Genomic DNA, 21,757 nt, shown 5'->3' with positions numbered 1-21,757 from the left:
GTTTTATGTCTGTTGTGACAAATGCGCCGAGTATAACTAGTCCGTCATAAGATGCTGCATGATTTCATTGAGTTCACCTTCAATATTCTGCAGTAAGGTCGCACAACACCATGCAATATTCACTGATTAATTCCATGTAGATGCATGGAAATTAAATTCAATAGATCATTACCAATTAGCTCTGATCTGTCAGATGACACACAAACCAAGGTCGGCGGATGTTCAGTAAGGCACGGCAATTATGCCACAGATCCAGGTTGGAGGGCCATTAGTTCTTTTGATATCGAGGTTGAGCGGAATCCAGCTAAATAAAGAACAAGCAGTATCATGGATCAATGATCTAACTAAAACAAATGTACGTTGATTGGAAAAAAAACATCAATGGGGAAAAATGGGCAAAAGCTTATATATGCTATGTTTTAAAATGTATGTGTGCACACCATGTGTGTGTGTGTGTGTGTGAGCACACTTCTTAAAGAAAAAATAGCCCAAGGACGAAACCATCATGGAATAAGCAGATCCTATTATCTTGTGGCTGCACTAAAGACAAGATTGGTACTGGTGTTGCTACAGAGCAAAATATGTTATAGGTCTTCTGCTACAAGGAAGTAAAATATTTATCTCCAGCTCACCAAAATGCAGAGCAATACCTTCCATTTTATCTTCAGTTTGGCACGAACACAATACTCATCATGAATAAGGAACATTTAAATGATTTGACAAGTAGAGCTGTTAATTTCGGTCGATGCAGGTAATCTACAGAGAGGGGTGTAATTAACCTTGAAACACTTGACAGAATGTTATTCTCGTCACCTCCTTTGCTTTTTTGACCAGCTTGTGTTTACAGCGTTCAATTCAGCCTTTCCGACAGTTAGGAACTTTGGAAATAATGCGGTTTCGGCTCCTCTGAGAGCCATTTAAACAGATGCGGTCGCAGCTGGGACGCGCCTGCCAGGATGTCGTGGTTACGGAGTGCGTAGTCACAGCCACCACCCTTGCGTAGCCTTATTGACACCGCACCAATCCTCAGATCACACGTTTTATTACGTTCGTGTCCATGTCCTTGTGTCATTTGAGCCATCTAGTAATAATGGACAGAACAGAGCATACTGGGTCTGTATTGTGCATTCAGATTTGTGGAGATGAGGCTTGCTTTTTCAACATGGGAAAACGTTTTGACATATGCACACAATTGCGTTGCACGCCTAGATGCAACAAAATAGCCCGTGTTGCTAAGGAAAACGGTTAGCTATGCTATACCATTTACATCTGCACAGCTTACTCCAACTGTTTGCACACTATTGACCACCTGCTGCTGCTAATGAGTGTAGCGAAGTGTGAATATCTCCCAGCTGTAGCAAGAGGTTCATGAACTACATGAGCCATTGTCTGTAAAATGCACTTGCGTTGCTGGGCGCGGCAAGGTTCAGCTCGCGCAGTTTACCGCCATTATCCTAACGATCTGGGCACACTGGACATCGGCTGGTCCCCTGAGCCTGATGAAAAACAAGTGCCACACACCTGAGAGCATCTCTAACTGCCGCCATTATTGTAAAGTGAAGCAGGACCGTAATAATGTCACACTGTATGATACACAACAAGCTGAGATGATGATAATGCCACATTTTACAGCGAGCGGGAGACTGGGTGAGTTCCAAAGCTGAAGTCGGTAAATGAAACACAGAAGTGGTTCTCCTACCCATCCCCACAACCCTTGTGTAAGGACGGGTTTTACACATGGAAACAAAGCCAACCAGCTCTGGCAACTCTGCCATAGTTTATGTTCTTATACCCCCAATAACCTTTTAAATTAAACACTGGCATCTAATAATCACATTATTAGACACCGGGAAAGGTTACTGAAATATTGATAATATGTAGGGAGCATGTTCAAATACACATTCAGATTCAAAGCACAGCATCTAAGAACTGAGATTTCACCTTTATCATTAGGAGGATCACAGTTTTTTTATTTTCACTAAATTCTTTACTCTCATAGGGTGCAAACTGAATTAAATTTATTTTGTACAGTGTCTAAAAGGTCTTATCAATCTCCAAGAAATGCTATTCTAAATCAAAACCTGTAATACAGAATACAGGACACACCAGAAAAAAACAGCCATTTCTCACACAATGAAATTATAATCACGCTAAATGCATGACTATGATCTAAATAGCAGGAGTAGGACATGTTTACTTTAACTTATGTCCTTATTAAAAAAACAAAAACAAAATGGTAATAAAATACCATCTCAATTTTTATTTCTTGCAGAAGACACTGTGTGGTGACAGATGGTTTTATCTCCATATATGACCTTAAGTGATTTACATATGGCTTTGGCTTAGCGATCTGCATGCAAGGGAACACACACCGCTCTGGCGGATTTAAAACAACTCTGTCTGGAATAGAAAAAGTAATTATATTTACACTTGGTCCAGTACACATTATACAAAGACTAATGTTCCTGGTTATGCTGGGACCTTGCTGAGCATTCTCATTTATCGCTGATGCATAAAGAAAAGGTAACTTCTTTAGCTGCCATTATGGAGGGCAGGAAGTCATGGAAGGCCATAATTTTTATTTCATATAACTTGGAAAATGGACGACAAGGACACAATAAGCAAGAATGATCAATCCTTCATGGTTTTTTTGTACAATGAGCTTTTATAAAATGTACAGTAATTTATAGTGCATCGCATTCTTTATTGCAAAATTGAATATTGATTATTGTGTATTGATTATTGCGTTATTGTGTATATTTTCCCTCATTGACTCAAACAGAAACACAGGCAGATTGTGTCAGTCGTAGATCTGATGGATATGCGGATGAAATGTGGGGTTTTGTATTCCGGACACACACTCAATCAAGAGAGGAATTACACGTCTAATCCTCACAATCGTGATCCCTGAAAATGTGGGCACAAGTCTTTGTGGTGGAATGCATAAGGGGGGGGGGGGCTTGGGGGTGTGTGTGTGCTGATTATCTTTCTCTCAAAAGATTTACATATTGCTATTAGTCAGGAAAAGAACACCGTGATTCCACAATAATGATCTCTGATAAATACAGCTTCCTCTAACCAGGTTTCACTGAAAAGAAAAGGACAATAACTCTGTTGGTCCAAGTACTTTCCTTGCCATGTATCAAGCGGATGTACTGCAATGAATCGCCTTGTTATGTTCAGAGTGCAGCCTGGTCATGTTTTCTCTCGACCAGAACGTAAGACTTGAAACAAAACAAATAGAACTAAAAGACACAATTTCAATTCAAGCAAAATATATACAAAAAAACACCACCCCAAATTTTTTGTAATACCCACAGGGCCATGCATAAGCAGGTGAAATGTACAGTACCTCTTATGTACTGATAGCAAAATTCAGATCATCCAATTTCCTCTTCCATTTTTATCAAGCTTTCTTTTGAGGGTGGAGCTGTCCAGAGTGGAGCACCATGTGACCCGTTGCAGGGGGTGGGGCACGTGGAATACAAACACTGCACGATGGGGCCAATCAGGTGGACGGACAGGGGGTGTGAAAGGGGGAGGCTCTCATGTCCTGCTGTGCTCCAAGTCTTCCCCCAAGTGAACATTCACCAAGGAGCTGGTCTGCTAGTCCACATCCACGTCCAGGTCTATCTCGGTGCTCAGATTGAGGTAGAAAAAGGCATACACGCTGAGGAGGAAGACAAGGATGGCGACGACGACAAGAACAGTGTCCTGCAACCATAGAGAGAAAACAGCACGTGAAGACATGCTCTGTGGAAGGCTGTCCACTGTGCATGAGAAAAAGGATCAAAGCGTATTCCTGAAAAGTAGTGCACAGACTAGTTCACAGACTAAAACTTTTCAATTTTTAAATCTAAATGAAAAATAGCTTTTATAATTTTTATATAACAAAACAGAAAATTATTAGTGTAGAGTTGAAATGGTACAGCCGAATGGTAAAGCCCTTTATTTCAATTGCAGAAATTACAATAAACCTAAATATCATGAAATCACCAAGATTGTTCTTGTATAATAACCAAGTCATTTGCCATCAGGTTGCGAGCAGATTATTATCTGATTATCTGAATATGTGATCAGCTCTGGTGCTCTTCAGATGTGTAGTGTGTTTGTGTGTGGATGCGTGGGGGTACACCCCTAACGGCAGCTCTGTTAACACTGATATGAAGCTGTCCTGTACTTGATGATTAAGCTTCTTTTTTGCATTGTATAACATTCCACCTTATCTGACCCAAGATCACACAAAAATAATAAATGGACCTTTAACTTTTTGGATGTAACAATGTTACATGCAGATTTGTGCAAAACCAGATGTCTCGAAAATCCAAATCATGTTTTAAAAAATAAACGTTTGAATTCTGATATTAAATCTGATGCAAATGCATTCACGTGATGTGCACATAAGATATCTAAAAAACAAACCGCCGTGTTAGATGCACAAGGCACTTGCACATGCAACCACACGCACTTCTTAACAGCTGATTGAAAGACTAAAGCATATTTTTTGCTTTGTTTTCATCTTCCCGAAACAAATGTGATTTGAATTGAAATGAAAGAGTGATGCAGAACAAGGCTTGGACGAGAACAGGAGGGGAGAGAGAAACTCAGAAATGGAATCAGCGCATTCGCGCATCAAACGGCACAGAGAAATTCCACCCTGGGCTTAAAGCACGGAGATAAGACGCACAACAAACACAAGCTAATAATTCCAGCAGATAAATTGAAGGGGGCTATTAAAACCCAACACGACGGCCATGACTATCTGTGTACATGCTGCAGCTGTGTTCATCAGCACGTGCGTCCTTATTAACAAACACTGGCCGTCGCATTTATCTTGTTCCAAGCAGGCTGCAAACAGCTTACGTCCCCATTAATTGGAAAACTTTTACATTTCATGCACTTTAGTTTTATATATTACCAGAGGCTGAAGATGATTTACTTTTCTATTTGGCTAGTGTGGAGAAATGCTATCATTTTGCATGGTTATTGTATTTGCTCTTTTCCTAGCCTCATCCTTATCTTTTGCTTGCCAAAAGCAACCTGTTTTAATTAAACTTAATTATTTTATTATATACCAGTATACAATATATACAAACTTAACCCTTTAATGCAATTGTGTTCAGTGTATGATTATTATAAGTAGTAGTAATGCTGTCATTATAACAATCATGGCTAGGTGTGCTATAAGAATCAACATTTCGTGCGAACACAGTTAAAATGGGGAATCCATTGATATGGACACACAGCTTAAATAAAGCACAGTGACACAACTCAGATTTAGTATAATGCTCAAGGATGCAGCAGCTTTGTCCATCTTATGAAATGAACCTGTGACTTTTATTCCTTCAACAGGACACTGTTTCACACTAGAATTTGGTAAGAACTTTTTGAACAGCCAAGCTTGGTCAACAGAACAGGCAATCCTATTTTTTAAATTTCAGTGAAGACCTACATATTACGAATACTAAAATATGTAATAATAATAACAATAATAATAATATTATTATTATTATTATTATTATTATTAATAATAATAATGCATAATTAATTGGCCACAGCATTACTCTTGGAGCGAGGGGTCCAGTCAGTAAAGTTCTCCCCAGTACAAAAATACTAAATGTGTTTGGATTTTTTGCACAGCAGTATATCACTTAGCAGACTCTCCAGAGCGACTCACAGAAGTGGAGAACATCGGTGTTAGTCTCGGGGATATAAGTGTGATATCACCGAGGAGGCACAGAAGGCCCGTCGTCATCGTGATCCATCCTAATATACCGCACAGCTGCACCTCACCTCACAGGTGGTTTCATCATGAGTACAAAGTCTTCTCGTATACTTTAAATTCTAATTCCAATCTGTTTTTTTATCTAATAGCATTTTGGCACCAAAAGGTGTTATTTCCCTACATGTCCCCTTTAAAGACTACCGCTCTGCAACTCTCTACAATGATTAGCAGCAGCTCCTCTTAAAATTGTCATTTCACATTTATTTCTGTATGAGTATACTAATTGCTTTCCTCTTTCTACAAAAAAGTCAGGGGTCATTTGGATGCGTACTCCAAAATAAGGTGCTTGGTCGGCCGTGACTAACACATAGCCATTTATTACCAATAATCTGCTCTAGAAATGCTGGCTCTCTACAATTAAACACTGTCTTTGGATTTTGTTCTCATTAAAGTGCCCACAGTGCTTTCTGAACCTCCTGCCTCTTTCCAGCACTGCCTAAGATGGAAACATCCTCGTCGGCCAGCTCTCTTCGGGCTGCCAAACTGTAGCATTTGCTGAAGGGTACGGTGGGGAGCGGCGCACACCCCACGGCAGGTGGCCGGCTTCCTGCTTATTCTTCATCCCGCCAGAGCACCAAATGTCCACCCTCAGCAGCGCTCCCCGAGCCAGGCAGCCTGTCCACCATCCCTGGCACCTGGGCCTCGGGACAGCCTCGCCTCGAGATAGCCCCCCCACCCACACCCCAGGAGACTTCAGCTGGAGCTGTGAACAGCCTCTCAAAACACATGTTGAAAAGCCTGTCCTAGTTCACACTGCCAGTCTGCCAAACAGAGAGACAGAAATCACAGCTTACGATGTGAGCCAACGTCAGCGAAATGGAGGGAGAGGGCTTGGGAGATCCCAATCAGCTACAAAAAAAAAACAGAAGAATAACACGGGCAACTAAGTGATAACGATGACATTAACTGCCTCACAGCTGATCTTTCCTCTTATCACTGCAGCTTCTGCATGTTGTGATAAGCACAACGCTTGCCTCAGAACCCTGACCAGGAAACTGGCCCATCTTGTCTTCACCCCACTCTAAGAATGCTATTTACCAAGCACGTAGGTACAGAATGATTCTTCGGTACGGTCAAGTTGGGGTTTGTACCCTTAATCTTCTGGTGACCCGGCAGATATTCAAACAATAAGGCCGTGTTGCGTCTAGAGTAGTCCAACAGCAGCCATTGTGTTTATTGTTATCATTTCTCCTTGAATAGTTGACTAAGCTTCTCATCACCATTAGGACAATAAAACTGAGGATGACCAGCTTCAGAGGGCTCAGCACTTTGGCCTGCGTCTGTGTTTCCATAACGGAGATCTGTTCTCGAACACTACCATGAGTCAACTTTTAAAAATGACTTTTAATTTCCTGTTTTTCATTTCTCCGCTGGTTTGGAATGCACCGTCATTACTAAAACATCCTCCGTTTACATGCCCAACATTCCAAAATACGGGCAGCCAGATATTAATACTTTTTCACTCTACAATCCAAGCTCATATCTGTGCAGTTTACCGTGCTGAAGCACTGACACAGACAGACTGCAAGGAGTTGCTTTTGAGTAATTAAACCCAGATTGTGGGCTACATTATTATGAATAAGTGAAAAGTGGATACAACATCCAAAAGCCCAATTGTCAATTTTTATAAACCGACCTACTAGTGTACTGGTCACTGGGTTAGTTTGACGTGTTAGTATTGTGATACAATTGATTTATCTGATTTAATAGGTGTGAAATATGATCCCGCTTGTGAGCAGACTGGCATTTACAACGCTTCCTTTTTTGTAATTTGTATTGTAGTTTAAATAATGTAATCCGCAGCGCGAGTTTCCCTGTATAAGGGCATGTTCAAAGGAAATAAATATATGAAACAAAAATAAAGATCTTGTATATAGCTTTAAGACTGTGAATGCTTTGACTGATTGTCGAGATATGCCAGGATATTTATATGCAGAGAAAGTTCACTGAAAGTTGAACAGTGCTTTATTTACATACTGCTACTCTCAGGCTTTGAGTTTAAAACCCGGCCAGGACTCTTTCAGTTCAGATATTCAGAACTAGATCCCAGGATTATTTAATATGGGAGGTCAAATACAGGGTCCCATACAGCACTGCATAAGATTTGTCCCAATAGTGTATTTAATGTAATCTTTAAAAAAATCCTTTTTCTCAAATACATAATTCATGACACAGGCCTATTTAATTGGATTAAAGTATTTCAAAATGAACCCCATATATTTTTAATAAAAGTCTGTGCCATTACATTTTCTTTGTAGTTTTACAAATTGTTAACAGTGACTATAGTTCTTTTTATCCCCACAATAGTTGAAATTCAGTTTAACCGTAGGGCAATGCACAATTTGCTTTTAAACCTGAATCATGAATTTAATTTGATGTTTCCTTAATCCAGTTAATCTGCAACATTTTCCATTCATTTCAGAGACCATTAAATATCAAATAAAGTATGAGGAATAAAAAACAGAGATACCAGGTTAAGGTCCATTAGTACTCTTAGTGAAGGACAAAGCATGTTGCCATTAGGTTCACTTTGGGGCTGAGAGTCACACAAAACCAAGAGTCCAGAGTTGAAGCTTATCTTGATTGCTGTGAATTGACTCAAGCAGATGTACGATCACCGTACTCCATGACATATCCTAATCGTTCTGGCGAGGGTGGTGATGGGTACCATTTCTACAATATGTTTCTAAGAGCCACACAAGGCCTCATCATTCAGCCAGTCTCCTAAAATAAACAGATAGGCCTACTCCTAGAAGCCCACCTGGCGTGTTTGAATAGGAATAATTCACTGATAGGAAAAAAAAAAAAAAAAATTCAGGTGATAATTTAAAGACAAAATGAGAGGGCGGGGAAGGTGCATTTGACTTGTTCACTCTCGCGGAACCTCCGGAACGTTCTGAGCGACAGACGCGCCAACACGTTTTTGGGTCCCGTGGGCTTAAGTGCAGCGATGTGCATTAGAAGCCGCAGCTCATGATTATATAAGCTGATGGAATTCCTCTCAGGTTTCTGAAATGAGATAAACAATCTCACCGCGATCCACATTCAGAGAGTTTATCTTTTGGGATACGGTGCGGGTGTCTGGGAACTTAACGAGGAAAATGAAACCACCACCTACCCGAATTCCCGGAGCACTCCGCTTCGCCTCTGCTTTTAATCTCGTCGCTCTCAGAGCAGATTTGGTTTTCTTGTAATCTTGTTTTCCTGAAAGAAAATCGTCGGTGAAGACGGAAGCTGTTTTCTCTTGACCCAGATCAGAACAACAATGCTTATTCAAACAAAGCTTTTCTGACTTAATTAAGGGCTTTGCATTTTAAACACAAAAATCCTTAACACTGTCTCATTTTTATTTTCAATACGCTGCTCTGCATCTTCAGTATTGATGTTATGCATCACCGATTCATGGTGATAAAACAGAACCATCACCTGAATTAAAGGAAAGCCCTCACATGTTGACAATCTTTTGAAACTTCTATCACCACAATGAAAACTATATTAAGAGCTTCAGTCTTTATTACTTCATGACAAAGCTTTATTAAATAATGTTTTTTTTTCCTTAACATGAAGGCACACCTTATTTGACTTCGTTTTTTTGACTATGCAATTGTAGAATGGAATTTACATTGCAGTTACTGAATGGTTCGAGGCTTGCCATTTTAGACAAATTCCAGGCGATGCAACCTTAAGGACACAGTAAAACTGTTTCATAATGTTGCTTAAATTTGTAATACTCACTGAAGTCATCCGATTCCCGCAACACCAAGGCATGTGGCTTTCATTGTATCCACACAATTGAGCAACATTAAATTTTAAACAGATAAGGATGCACTTAACCAGTGGGAGAGACAGGCAAATCAAATAGTCGCAATAATAGAAATTTAACATTGATTTCCTCTTTCTGATAATTTCCTCTTTTCACAAACACAAAATGCACAACTAGAGTCATATAGTCACAAAGTTGCACAATCAACACACTTCCAGACAAACCAATTAACTCAAATCACAGCACTGCCTAGAAGCATTGTTTATCCCCCAGCTGACTCAATCCACATTAGCCACAACCATGACCAGAAACTGTTGATGTTTTCAGAGAACATTAGATTTATTTTCCTTGTGAGCGTAGCTAGGACTCGCTTGTTAGTGTGTGCTGCTGTGGGCTTTAGAGACTGTGGCTTGCATTAGCTAGCACAGCGCCTGATCCAGGAGACAGAAACAAGGAATCAGAACTCGAATTTTCCTTAATATGCACTCAGCTATAGCTTGTTGGCTGTGATCAAGCCTAACTAAAAAAACAGGTATGTTAGTATTTGTGTGCATGTGTGTGTGTGTGTATTCGAGCATGTCTGCATCTGTATGTGTATAAAATGTTTTTGAGGGGCGAGGGCAGATGTAAACATGCACTCACCTCACACTCTCTGCACACTAACATTCTCTCTCTCTCTCAATTTACCTTCCTCCCTCTCTCTCTCTCTCTCTCTCTCTCTCACACACACACACACACACACACATCGATTTTACAGCTGATAGAGCACCGTTGCCTCTAGTTCACCTGAGCGCTGATTGCGATTGAGGGCGTCTCGCTGGAGCGAGCCCACAGGGGCGAGCCGGCCGCCTGGCAGAGCGGGGCAAAGAATCTGCCTAATTAAAGACCGACGGCAGCAAAAAAACAAGGCAGTGACGGCAACAGCTTGCCGTGGGCGGAGGAGGTGTCCTTGGCGGCTGCGCCATGCCGAGGGTCAGACTCCAGGTCTCCCAGAGCGCTGTTGACACGGAGGGGCAATTTCAAGTGCGACTCCTGCCTAATTAAGCCTCATTTACAGAGATAGGGGGAGAAATGTCCTTTTGCATTCCTCTCAAGGGGCTCAATGTGCTCATGGTGACGGGCGAAGCTGCAAAAAAAAAAACTAAGACACTCTGACATTCTTGTTTTTTTTTTTTTTGCTTTGTTTTGTTTTTTTAAATATGCCATAAGGTGCAATTAATGAAAGAATGGAAACCTTAGAACTCATATTCATTTTTAAATATGAGACAGCAAGACTAAATCAAAATTCACTAATTAATCTAAATCTCAGAAATGGTTTCTCACTAGGATACACCCTCCCCTAAAAGAGTTACCAAACCTGCCACAGTAATGCCACAAAATAATCTGCAGACAAAATGTGATACTGTGTACCTGGAAGAAAGATGCCCAGCAAAGATGTGCAGTACTAATAGTATTGCTATCTTCAATGTTATCTCAAACTAAGGTCCGGAAGAAAACCTGACTAATATCTGAGAGAAAGTTTTGGGGAAGATTACATATCAAGTTTTCACTCACATGCTGAAGCACAAACAACACTACCAGTGTTAGTAGTTCAACCCTATTGGTTTTGGAATTCAGTCAATTTTTTAATGTAATTTTGTTGCTTATGTCAAGAATCATTTCACAACCATTTGCTTTAACTTTATCATTATTTCATTAGCTGGTAAAGGGTATTTTATTTGTTACAGCCAATACTACAAATTCACAAACTTGTACACTTAGAAGAAGATGACCCTCCAACACACTACCCTGAACAAATACACAATTTTCATGATCAATCAGTCATTGCAAATCAGTCTTCCCCTGCCTGATTTGCACATTGAAGAACTGGAGACTGCTGCCACAGGATAAAAAAAAATAAAAGATTTTAAAAGTATAGAATAAAAATGTGATAATTTTTTATACAACTACAGGAACTTGCAGTAATGTGTGGTGCATGGCATTTTTACACAACCTACTACTGTACTACACCAAAAACACGCAAGAGTGTGGTGTAGTCAGCAGGGCGCGTTTTGTACAAAGCCAACAGGGAGAGATTAGGTGTGTGTCACACTTTTCAAGAAACTTCCTGTTGAGGTGTAATTACAAAAAAAACTGCATTGAGCCATCTGTTCCGAATTAATTGTTAATTCCAAGCAAAACAAACTCATTAATCAAAGTACGTGAATAAATACTTAATAACATGAGGTTTTCGTGCTATTCACTACAGTATTTCAGGTGCAGTTGCTTCCTGAAAGGCGTTATTCCTTTTGCATTTGCCCTCCTTAAATTTCTGAGCCACCATCACTTATTTACACTCAACTAGCTTCACATTTGTTCTCTTTATTCAGGAGCCATTTGGAGAAGATGTTTATTTATTAATCGCAGTTACTTTTTTCCTGAGCCACATCACTTTAGACAGCCCGCCATCATTATCTTCCCGTGGTGGAGGACCAGCTTTGAAATTGAATGCGCTGTTATTTTTTTCCAACAGCACAATACAAAGCTCCCGAGAACATTATGTTACCAGAAAGGAGCATGCAGAGAAACTTCCCATGAGGCCGAGCGTGTCTTTGAACGGCAGTACAGCTGATTTCCCTTCCAAAGGACCATCTTTCCACCTACAAATGGACTCTTTTACATCTTTTTTTTTTTTTTTTGCCATGCCTTTTTATTGCCGTTTGGTTGTCTGCAAATTGCCTTTGATTAGAAACGGGGGGGGGGGGGGACACGTTTAATCTTCATTCCCAGGAATGCATTCGCCAATTATTCTGCTTATTGTGCTGAGAAAGGTACAGAACATTACTTGTGTCCGTATCACTTGACAAGAGAAAAAAGGCAAACAATTTGTGTGTGCGATTCGGCAATTAAGTCAGAACAGAAAGAGGAGCGGGCATCAGCATTCACGGCGTCCCCGCTTTGACGGTTCTCTGGTGCCAAACAAAGCAACACGCTTGCACTCCAGCTCTGCCCACAGGGTTATGTTTCTGACATTCTGTTTCAGCGAGGCGTATTCCTTTCTGATGCAGACAGACTGAGAGACGGGGGCAAGTCCCTCATGCCCAATACATGTTGCATGTTCTCAAGCATTAAAACAATAATAATTTTTTTTTTTTTAAAGGAGCTGGCTCAGTGAATCGGGAGGGCCTAAGCTCTGATACACACCCAGGGGGTTCTGGGTAACAGTTTGACAGTCTTGTTGACAGCTATGTGCTTGTGTTGTCTGGGTCAACTGGCCCCATTAAACCATCAAGCCCCGAATACAGAGTACAGATTGTTGACATCTGCCACCGGGCGTAGAGGAACTGGGGCTATTTCGCAGCAAGTGAGAGCAATTCATGCCTTGCCTTTAACGGCGTGTCAAGCCTCCAGTGCTGCTAAAAAAATAAATACACCGCCACTGCACACTGGAGGAAAAGGGCTTCAAAGTTCCTCACAGTGTGCTTTTATATTCCGGCAGATAATTCTGTCGCACAAGATTGCAATGGCAATCATGATTCAAGAAGAACAAGCACACAGAAAACACACCTACCTCGTGGCTTAGCGATGGCTCACCGTGGCCAATTATAAACCATAATGACAGCATTTAGGGATCTTGCGTCAACAGTGGCCCTGCGACAGGCATCCGACACCACAAAGACTCTCTCATAAACAGAGGCCTGACAGGAAATAAATTACCTTCCAATTATGATTTCACAATCACTGTATTCTTATCCTGTCTACAGTTTCACACTATATTTGGTGCATTTTTGTTAAACAGCAATTCACTAAATTTGGACAATGATGGGCCTTTTCAAGGATAAATGCAACTGGATGGATGACAGGAGGAGTCCAATAGCTGTTTTTAAAAAAAAAATTTTTTTTTAAAGGAAACAGAATGGAGAAAACAAATATGATTTTCTGGGGATTATTTTGAAACACTACACGATTGGATAGATTCAAAACAAGCCAGAGAGTGTCTTTAGGTAATGAGTATTAGGTCTGTAGACCAGTGAAATTTCACTGCATGGTTACTTTGAATTCCAAGTACAGAGGAGTTACTAGCAGCTTGACTCCCAAAATTTCAAGGAGTCATTGCATCATGGATAATTTGGCCCCTGAAAAAAGCAATCACAAAAGAAATACACCCCTTGCCTGCTATTGCAGGAAGGAGCACTCCAGTTGTGCACTAGCTATCAAACCACTTTCCTTGACTATTCACTTGGTGAGCTGACATAAGCTACAATGTAAGACGCTATCAGAGCACTGTTACCACCAGCATCACGATGACTTCAATTTGCATTCATTAAGCAATAAATCGAGGCTATTTATTATAGGCTGTGAGCCACTTCTATACAGCTCCTCTTTGCTCCAAACCCGTAATTGGCAATTCTTCACGTCTGCAACCACTGAAAACCCTTCTGTATGACATGCCCGTGAGAGTCAGTCTTGCTAGAAGAACATGCTTTGAATGACACTGACTTTAATTGAGGAAAGCCACCAACATAACCTTTTTGGAAATCAAAGGCTCGACACACAGCAGACACTCACCGATCTGTTTGCGGTACTGTTCAACCGGCAACCTTGCAGCACATGCGTCTTTCTTCCCCATTCTGCTTTATCACTGCGAGCAAAATAGAGAAAAACAAAAAGAAACAGACTAAGAAAAATAATTTAATAAACAAACAGTGAAAAGAGAAAATAATAACAGGGCATTGCCAGGGGTGTTTTTTAGTGTTTACTTTTTTAAATACATCCAAGGTGACAACACAGTCTCCAGGCCCCTATCCTGTATACTGTAGCACAAGTTTAAGCTTAATTCGTGTTGGTTACACGTTTTAAAAAAACACCTAGGACTACCATGAAAATAACAGCAGCCTATAAATATGCAGTCAGTATCACTAATACACAATTAACTCAAGGAAGCAACACAAACCTGGTCAATGGCAAAGACACATGACTTAATGCCAAAGCATTATTTTATTATCTCAATTTCATGCCTAATCAGCATAATAATCAGATCTTTAGTTCACACATGGGGTGGATATATAATACTAAAGAGACAAAATTTTTAAAAATGCATTTTTACATTCAGGCTCTGTGCTGAAATGGCATGGCTATATATATATATATATATATATATATATATATATATACATATATATATATATATATATATAATGTGAAATAAAGATTCATTATAAAGATATTTTTAATTATTCCACATTCAAGTTAAAATACTGTGTGAAACACATTTATATAATAACTGAATATCGTTGTTGACACAGTAATAGATTTGGAGCCTACTGCAATTTTCTGTTTATTTAAACACCAAATACATTGAAGCATCACAAACACTGGAAACTTCCCTTCATATACGTTATATTGCAAAATCCATATATACTGTTTTACCTGCATATTTTAGACACATTAACATGCAGCATGGCAACTGAATTTAGATTTTTTTTTTAAATATAGCAAAAAGGAAATATAATCATCACCATTTAATGTAAAAATTCAGAGAACATATTTCCTTTTGTAGCCAAGAGAATTAGCATGGATCCATAAAACCTTTCAAAATGCAGTGTGGGTCCTTGTATGGAATTTAAAAAATAATAATTAACCACTGCTATTATAACACCCCATTTTTTGCTTTGTATGCAAATCACATTTTATGTACGTGGAATACGCACCCCTGGTTCAGACTCATTTAACACCGCACTCCTTTACCCAGCAATGAGATTTCACTAATTGATTACCATAGCAACTCAAAAATGAACAAGTAAATCATAGAAAAAAAATAGCATCCCTGTATCAAACATTGCATCTCTCCGCCAGCTGAATTAGACATATTTGAATGTGTTTGTTTGTTTGCACCTTTGTCTGTGCATGCCGCAAAGTCCTATAATTATTCAAATGATTTTGACAGCAAAACAAAATAAAAAAAGACATGGAATCATTGAAAACCAGCGCAATTTTTTACATTGTTTTTTTGAGTATTTGGCTGAAATTGGCACACTGTCTTCATTTAAAATTCACACTAGATATTTACAGCAATATTTCAATCAACTGCATTACTTTTTTGAGGTTAAAAATAAAAACGGAACAAAGCGGCCAGACGCTTGCGTCACATGACTTGTGAATTCAGTGGCCTGCAATTGTTTTGAAACAATTTAGCGATCAGGTCTCCTCCTGATCTGCTTTGACATCTTAAGGAAAATAAACCTGAACAATCACCAGGAGACTTCAGCAGGCACAGCCACAGCAGCTAATAAGGCTGATTAGCATAAAAGGCAGGCACATTCGATACAGCGTTGAGGTTGAGGTGGGGAGGGAATTGCAGATTTGTATTAGCATGTTTGGAAGGGTGGTTTTGTTTACTGATGCTATCCTCAGAGATAGCAATTTCCCCAAACCACTGCTCCCCATGCAAGAAAACCCACCACTTTCCACTTGCCTCATTGCAAAATCAATCAAAAAGGATATCAATTACATTACATGCGAAACATACAAAATATATTGCTCTAAAGAACGATGTGTGACTTCCTGCTGTTGGTGTGCACACATTTACAACTACAAAAACAAAGTGCACAGATTTTCAGTCTCTTCCTTCATAAGCAAAACATGATCTTGGGAGCCAGTCAACAAGGCATCTGAAACAATCAGTGGTCTTACAAATAGAATGACAACTATTCAAATGTTAAGACAGCTCACCAACTTACAAATGCAAATCATCGGAAAATGTCGCATTTAACATAATAATATGAACAAATCACTATTACAAGAGCATGCATACTACATCTAATCCCTGTAAGTCTGAGATTATGTGTTTATGGATCTGGGCTAAAACTTCTTATTATTGTAATCATACCTTTAAATGCATACAAAGGTGCATCCCTTTTAGCATGCAGTTGTTAAACACACATATACTGTAGCCATATCAGTTTTACATGCTTCATAGACACATAAATATAAATTATTTACTTACACAAAATCATGTAGATACACAGGCAATCATTGCAACTATCAATACCCAATTTATAAATGAAATAATTAAATAAATACATATATAAATATATTTTCTTTTAAAAACTTGAATAGTATATGTAAGTCAAAAAAACCTACAGTGTGGTGTATAGCACTATATGTAACATGCCACGCTTTGTTGAATGCTTTATTCTTATTGGTCATTTCAGGTATTCAATGGTCAGATATTTTTGTATAATGTCTGCTGCTATGGGTAACAGACCCTTTAACCTAGAACACGAGAAGTGCAGCTGTTGTCAATTTGACCATTGTCACTTTAACTTAGTAGAAAACCAATAAATTTGCTGGCATACAAACTTGTGTTGCATAATAAATCTAATCAGTATTACGGTTATTACTGACTTATGCTTATCTATACAGTATTTTCAGTCAGATTTACAATGGCAAAGCTAAAACTGACTTAGTGTTAGCTAGCCATGTTACAAGAGTCTGAATTAGATGCCGTGTCTACTGTTAACTACTTTTAACTAGGCTACTCTAGCTACCATGCACCGCCACATTTATAAATTAATGTTAGCTAGCCCTATAGATCCTCTACTGACATGCAATTAGTAGATCGGTCGTGTACACAATAACCCCATTAAAAATAATTCCATTTGGAAATATGACACTTTCATTAATTTGTCTGCCATGGTAAAGAAAAAATGACTGAATCCATGCTTGTTTATTTCCACTAGAATGTACATGTGTTTGCATGTATTTATGTGTATATGTGTCACATGTCCTACATTTATATGCATTAATATTGGGGTGGCAGGTATGCCATTCAGCCAAGTTATGCCTTGGTGGGGCTGCATGTCCCATACCTATATAGCACAGAGAGTTTGGCTCTTTTAAGGGTTCCCTATAGAAATAACCACAATGACCAAAGACTCTCAGCTCTTAAAAACACTTGTGTAGCTTCTGACCCCATTTTAACAGACTGAATTCACAAACAGCTTCACACGTCCACACAATAAAGCCACAAACTAAGAGGATTTCGCATTTTCTCCTTCTTTTACCTGCCTGATTACATCATCACAAATGCTCCAAGCCCACAAATAATATGTCTCCCCATTGGACATTTAAGGTACATCAGCCAATAAAAACATCAGATGCACACGCAAAATGACATATATAGAAGTGCACTCGTTTAAAACAGCAAAACGTATTGATACTCATATGTCTCATTCACTAGTAGCTCACCGGGTAGCACACCTGCCTGTGACTTGACAGGCTAGGTTTGAGCCACCCTCGTACTCATGAAAACCTCTCACTCATTACACTGCCTTTCTGGGTAACTCAAAATAAAACATAAACACTTTTGCTTCTGCATCTGTATAATCTTTGTGGGAAACTCATTTATATTTCTGAAATACAAATAAAATACACCCACATATTGGCCAGTTTCACTTTTGGTATTTTAACCGAGTTTAACGTTGGCTACCTTGCTAATGACACGACAGGCCGACCGTACAACATGAGTAGGTCTACTGCAGATGGCAGTGAAATTAATAAGAACTGAAATCAGCATTGCACTTCGGTCCGATAGGTAACGTTATTACCGTTCGTAAAGAAACTGGCGCAAGATAATGACTTATTCACGGCAGGTACCTCGATTTTCCTAAAAAGAGACAATGTTACTGCCATTTCTACTGTTCCATACTTTTTTAACTAGGCTACTGTCACTACGCTGCAGTGCCACATTTCTAAATTAATGTTAGCTAACCCTACATATCCTCTACCGACATACAGACAATTAGTAGGTCTGTCGTGTACAAAGCCCATTAAAAAAGCTTCCATTTAAAATATGACATACACTTTCATTTCTTTGTCATTCATGGTAAAGGAAACATTATTGAATCCATGCCTATGTGTTTCTTTCAGCTAGAATGTGTGTTAGCATGCATGTATGTGTATGCATGTATGTCACAGCTTACATTTATATGAATTACAGTTATCAGTAACTCATAGCAAACACAGTACGAAAATAAATGATATCTGATGAAAAACACGATTTCAACATACAAAACTGCCAAGTTACTTCCACATACAAAGCACTGTCTACAAGTCATTAGTTCAAATCTAGGCCTGCCATTAAAAGTATTGATATAAAAACAGTGCCAAGTTACATTAAACAATATTGGCTATCTTAGCTCACAAATTAAACAAGCTGTATTCCAAAGCAACGCTACCCAATGTTTCCTAAATTCATTCAAGTAACTTGGCCCTGTGTTTTTTTTTTTTTATCTTACCATCTGAAGACAATGCCGTCATTCAAAGTTTGTCTCACATCAAAGTGTCTAAAACAAACATTGCCTAATGCAAGGCATTTAACTGAATGTATGAAACTGCTGGGCAATACCTAAAGAAAGGATATTCCTCCAGAAAGGATATGTTTATACTTTGTCCTCAAATGCATTTTACAAAATGTACAACTCCTATATTTGCAACTTCAATTAAATATTGATTGTAAAATAATACTGTACATAAAACAATATGTAACATTCACATAAAAAAATAATAATAATACATTTATACCAAGAAACATACAATCATTTACACTACAAAATGATTTTGTTAAGTAATGGCTTATTGACAATGCAAATGTGTGAGTAACTCGACATTTCTGTAGGCCTACGCTGAAAACGTGTTTTTCATCCGATATTATAACTAACGCATAACAGTACAAATAGAAATGATATCTGAAGAAAAACACAAACCTGCTAACTCTGCCATTAAAAGTCAAAATTAGGCCAAGTCACAAGAAACGCTATTGGCAAGCAGCGGACACAAAAACAAGCTGTGCTCCAAAGCAATGCATTGGTACCCAATGTTTTCTAAATTATTTTAAGTTCAAACCAAGAAACTGACAACCATTCACGCAACAGAAAGACTGGGGGAGCCCTTTTAACGGCAGGCCTACATTTTGCAAGTTTGAATTAACAGAGTGTTTTGTATGTGTGAGTAACTTGCCATTTTTGTTCGTTGAAAACGTTTTTTACTTAGTACTGTACAATATGTGTAGGCTACAAAAATACCTACGACAACATATTAAAAAAACACAATAAGAATATATAACAAAATAAATCCTGCAACTAAAAAGGAATAGGGCCACCCTTCGCATACAGAACAACTTCAATTGTTGCAATGTTGTCACAAAGGTTCCGAACTGTGTGCAGTGGGACACTTGACTGTATTTTAAGAAGGAAAGCGAAAGTCGTTTTCATTTGATGTTTTCGTTATTTTGTGCAACATACATATATATTTTTTTACGCTGTATGAGTCAAATGCTAACAAGTCGTCCAAGAGTATTCCCTTAAATGAAACCTTCGATGCGGCTTGGACAGTTTCAACATCCACAAAGATGTATGGGAACCCTTGACGTAACCAACATCGTAGCTCACCTGATCTAGCTATGCTATGAGCTAGCCTACATATCCTGCGTACTTTAGCCAATTTGTTTTCCAAAACGCCAACACATCACGTCTTCCGTTATCACTTCCTGGTAACTCGACTGCACTCTTGTTGACAGACACACCAGCGCTCCATTCCACTACAAGCTCTTTATCCCATAAGCCAATTGGAAAGTAAGAGGCGGAACTCAAAGGCATACATTCTCTCTTTATGGTTGCGCGATTGGTTGTAATTTCCCATCGAAATAAATAGTGCAGTTTCTTAGAGAACGTGCGGGGACCATAAAACCTAAATTTCCACATGCAGCTGTATTTCCTGCAAAATAATGTCAGTCAAAATCTCCCATTACCACCTTACCGAACTGTATACCAGTCTGCAGGATGTCGCTGCTTGTTTTCCCGGTTCGGTCACAGGGCAATGATTCTCCTCAGCCAACCAGTACCTTACTCCCCACCCACTGCACACCAGGAAGATGAATACGATTGTTGCACTTTCTAGTATTTCTATTGGCTAATATAATGATTTTGTTCAGAATGGTTTGTCTGGTAAATTTGGTTTGTCGAGAGAGAGATTTGTATTTGTGAATGATATTGTTTTTTATTTTTAATAAAATAAGGTTCAACATGTAAAACATGAAATACATTAATTATCATTTAATTTTAAAAAATTGAGTGCAAATTGAGCTTACCTCTTCAACAAAAACAACAACAACAACAATAATAATCATCATAATAATAACCACCAGGTCAAAAAATAAAGTGGGCCAGTCACTCTAAATGTGGAATGCATGAATATTTCTAGATATTGGATAGGCTTGACAGTGTGCCTAGGAAGAGCACTGTAACTACATTCCTCCTTGCCAAGCAGTCTGGCCATCTGCCGATGAAGTAATGTTGCTGTGCCACAGAGTAGGAGAGCAGGGTTTGGTTCCAATTTCTAGTAAAATAGAGCACCGTTTCTTCAAGAATTCCCATCTTACCTCAATATAAAAAATAAATAAATAAAAAAAAACTCCTGTCAAAGAATGTCTCATTTCTCATTCAACCACACTTAAATACCACCCCAGGTTTCCCAGGATCAATGTCTATTATTCCCACTACAAAATAAATAAATAAATAAAATTCTCAGGGAAATGCAAAATATTAATACAGAAAAAATGTAGAAATAAGAAACCCTTATATGGGTTCCTCACATATAATCTGCATTGCACATAGATCTCTACCTCACATATTTCATCCCACTCCGTTTAATTACAGCATGCTGGTAGCTGCTGTACCATTGCATTTGCATAATGTGCCCAAGTGGAGGTTTCAACGGGGTGGTATATCTTTAATGGGGTGTGCAATAGAAAATGTTTTGTAATCAGATTAAATAATGAATTATAATGCATAATTACCCTTAATGCATATGAAGTATTTCCAGTTGTTGGTCATAAACATTGTTCTCCCATCAATTCTTGACCATGGCTTACAGGTATAGCTACAATTTTATTGAATGCTATGTCCTTATCTAGGGTGGCATCCACTCTGTGCACAATACAGAACAGGCTAACAGAAGCTGCTTGTTCCATCTGCACCATCTCTGTAGTCACTGTGGTCTTCAAATTGGCTAGTCAGTATATCACTATGCCTAATGAATTTCAAACAGTTAAAATACTTCCTTTAATGATTTCAAATTGATGTTGTATATTCAGTGTCACATGACAATATCAATAATATACTACCACTGTTACTGCTACCATTGCCCCCTACCCTGACCACTACCAGTAC

At 38.8% G+C, this 21,757-nt stretch overlaps 1 protein-coding gene across 3 annotated transcripts; it reads right to left on the bottom strand.

The window, feature by feature from the left end:
- Positions 1–1,996: 1,996 nt before the first annotated feature.
- Positions 1,997–20,476, bottom strand: triqk (triple QxxK/R motif containing). 3 transcript variants are annotated; one of them, XM_064348128.1, is made up of 4 exons: positions 20,022–20,230; positions 14,097–14,169; positions 8,904–8,989; positions 1,997–3,714 (listed from the first exon to the last, which is right to left on the bottom strand). In XM_064348128.1, exons 2-4 carry the CDS (start codon positions 14,155–14,157, stop codon positions 3,607–3,609), a joined length of 255 nt encoding a protein of 84 aa, XP_064204198.1. In that variant the 5' UTR covers positions 14,158–14,169; positions 20,022–20,230; the 3' UTR covers positions 1,997–3,606. The 3 variants fall into 3 exon arrangements, with proteins under 3 accessions (XP_064204198.1, XP_064204199.1, XP_064204197.1); XM_064348129.1 differs by lacking the exon at positions 20,022–20,230 and adding an exon at positions 19,295–19,846; XM_064348127.1 differs by lacking the exon at positions 20,022–20,230 and adding an exon at positions 20,346–20,476 and having other exon boundaries at positions 2,238–3,714.
- Positions 20,477–21,757: the final 1,281 nt, after the last annotated feature.

This window comes from Anguilla rostrata, chromosome 8 (genome assembly GCF_018555375.3).
Source record: "Anguilla rostrata isolate EN2019 chromosome 8, ASM1855537v3, whole genome shotgun sequence".
Lineage (NCBI taxonomy): Eukaryota > Metazoa > Chordata > Actinopteri > Anguilliformes > Anguillidae > Anguilla > Anguilla rostrata.
Note: the sequence above shows the minus strand (reverse complement) of the source record. Positions and strands in the feature narration are given on the sequence as shown.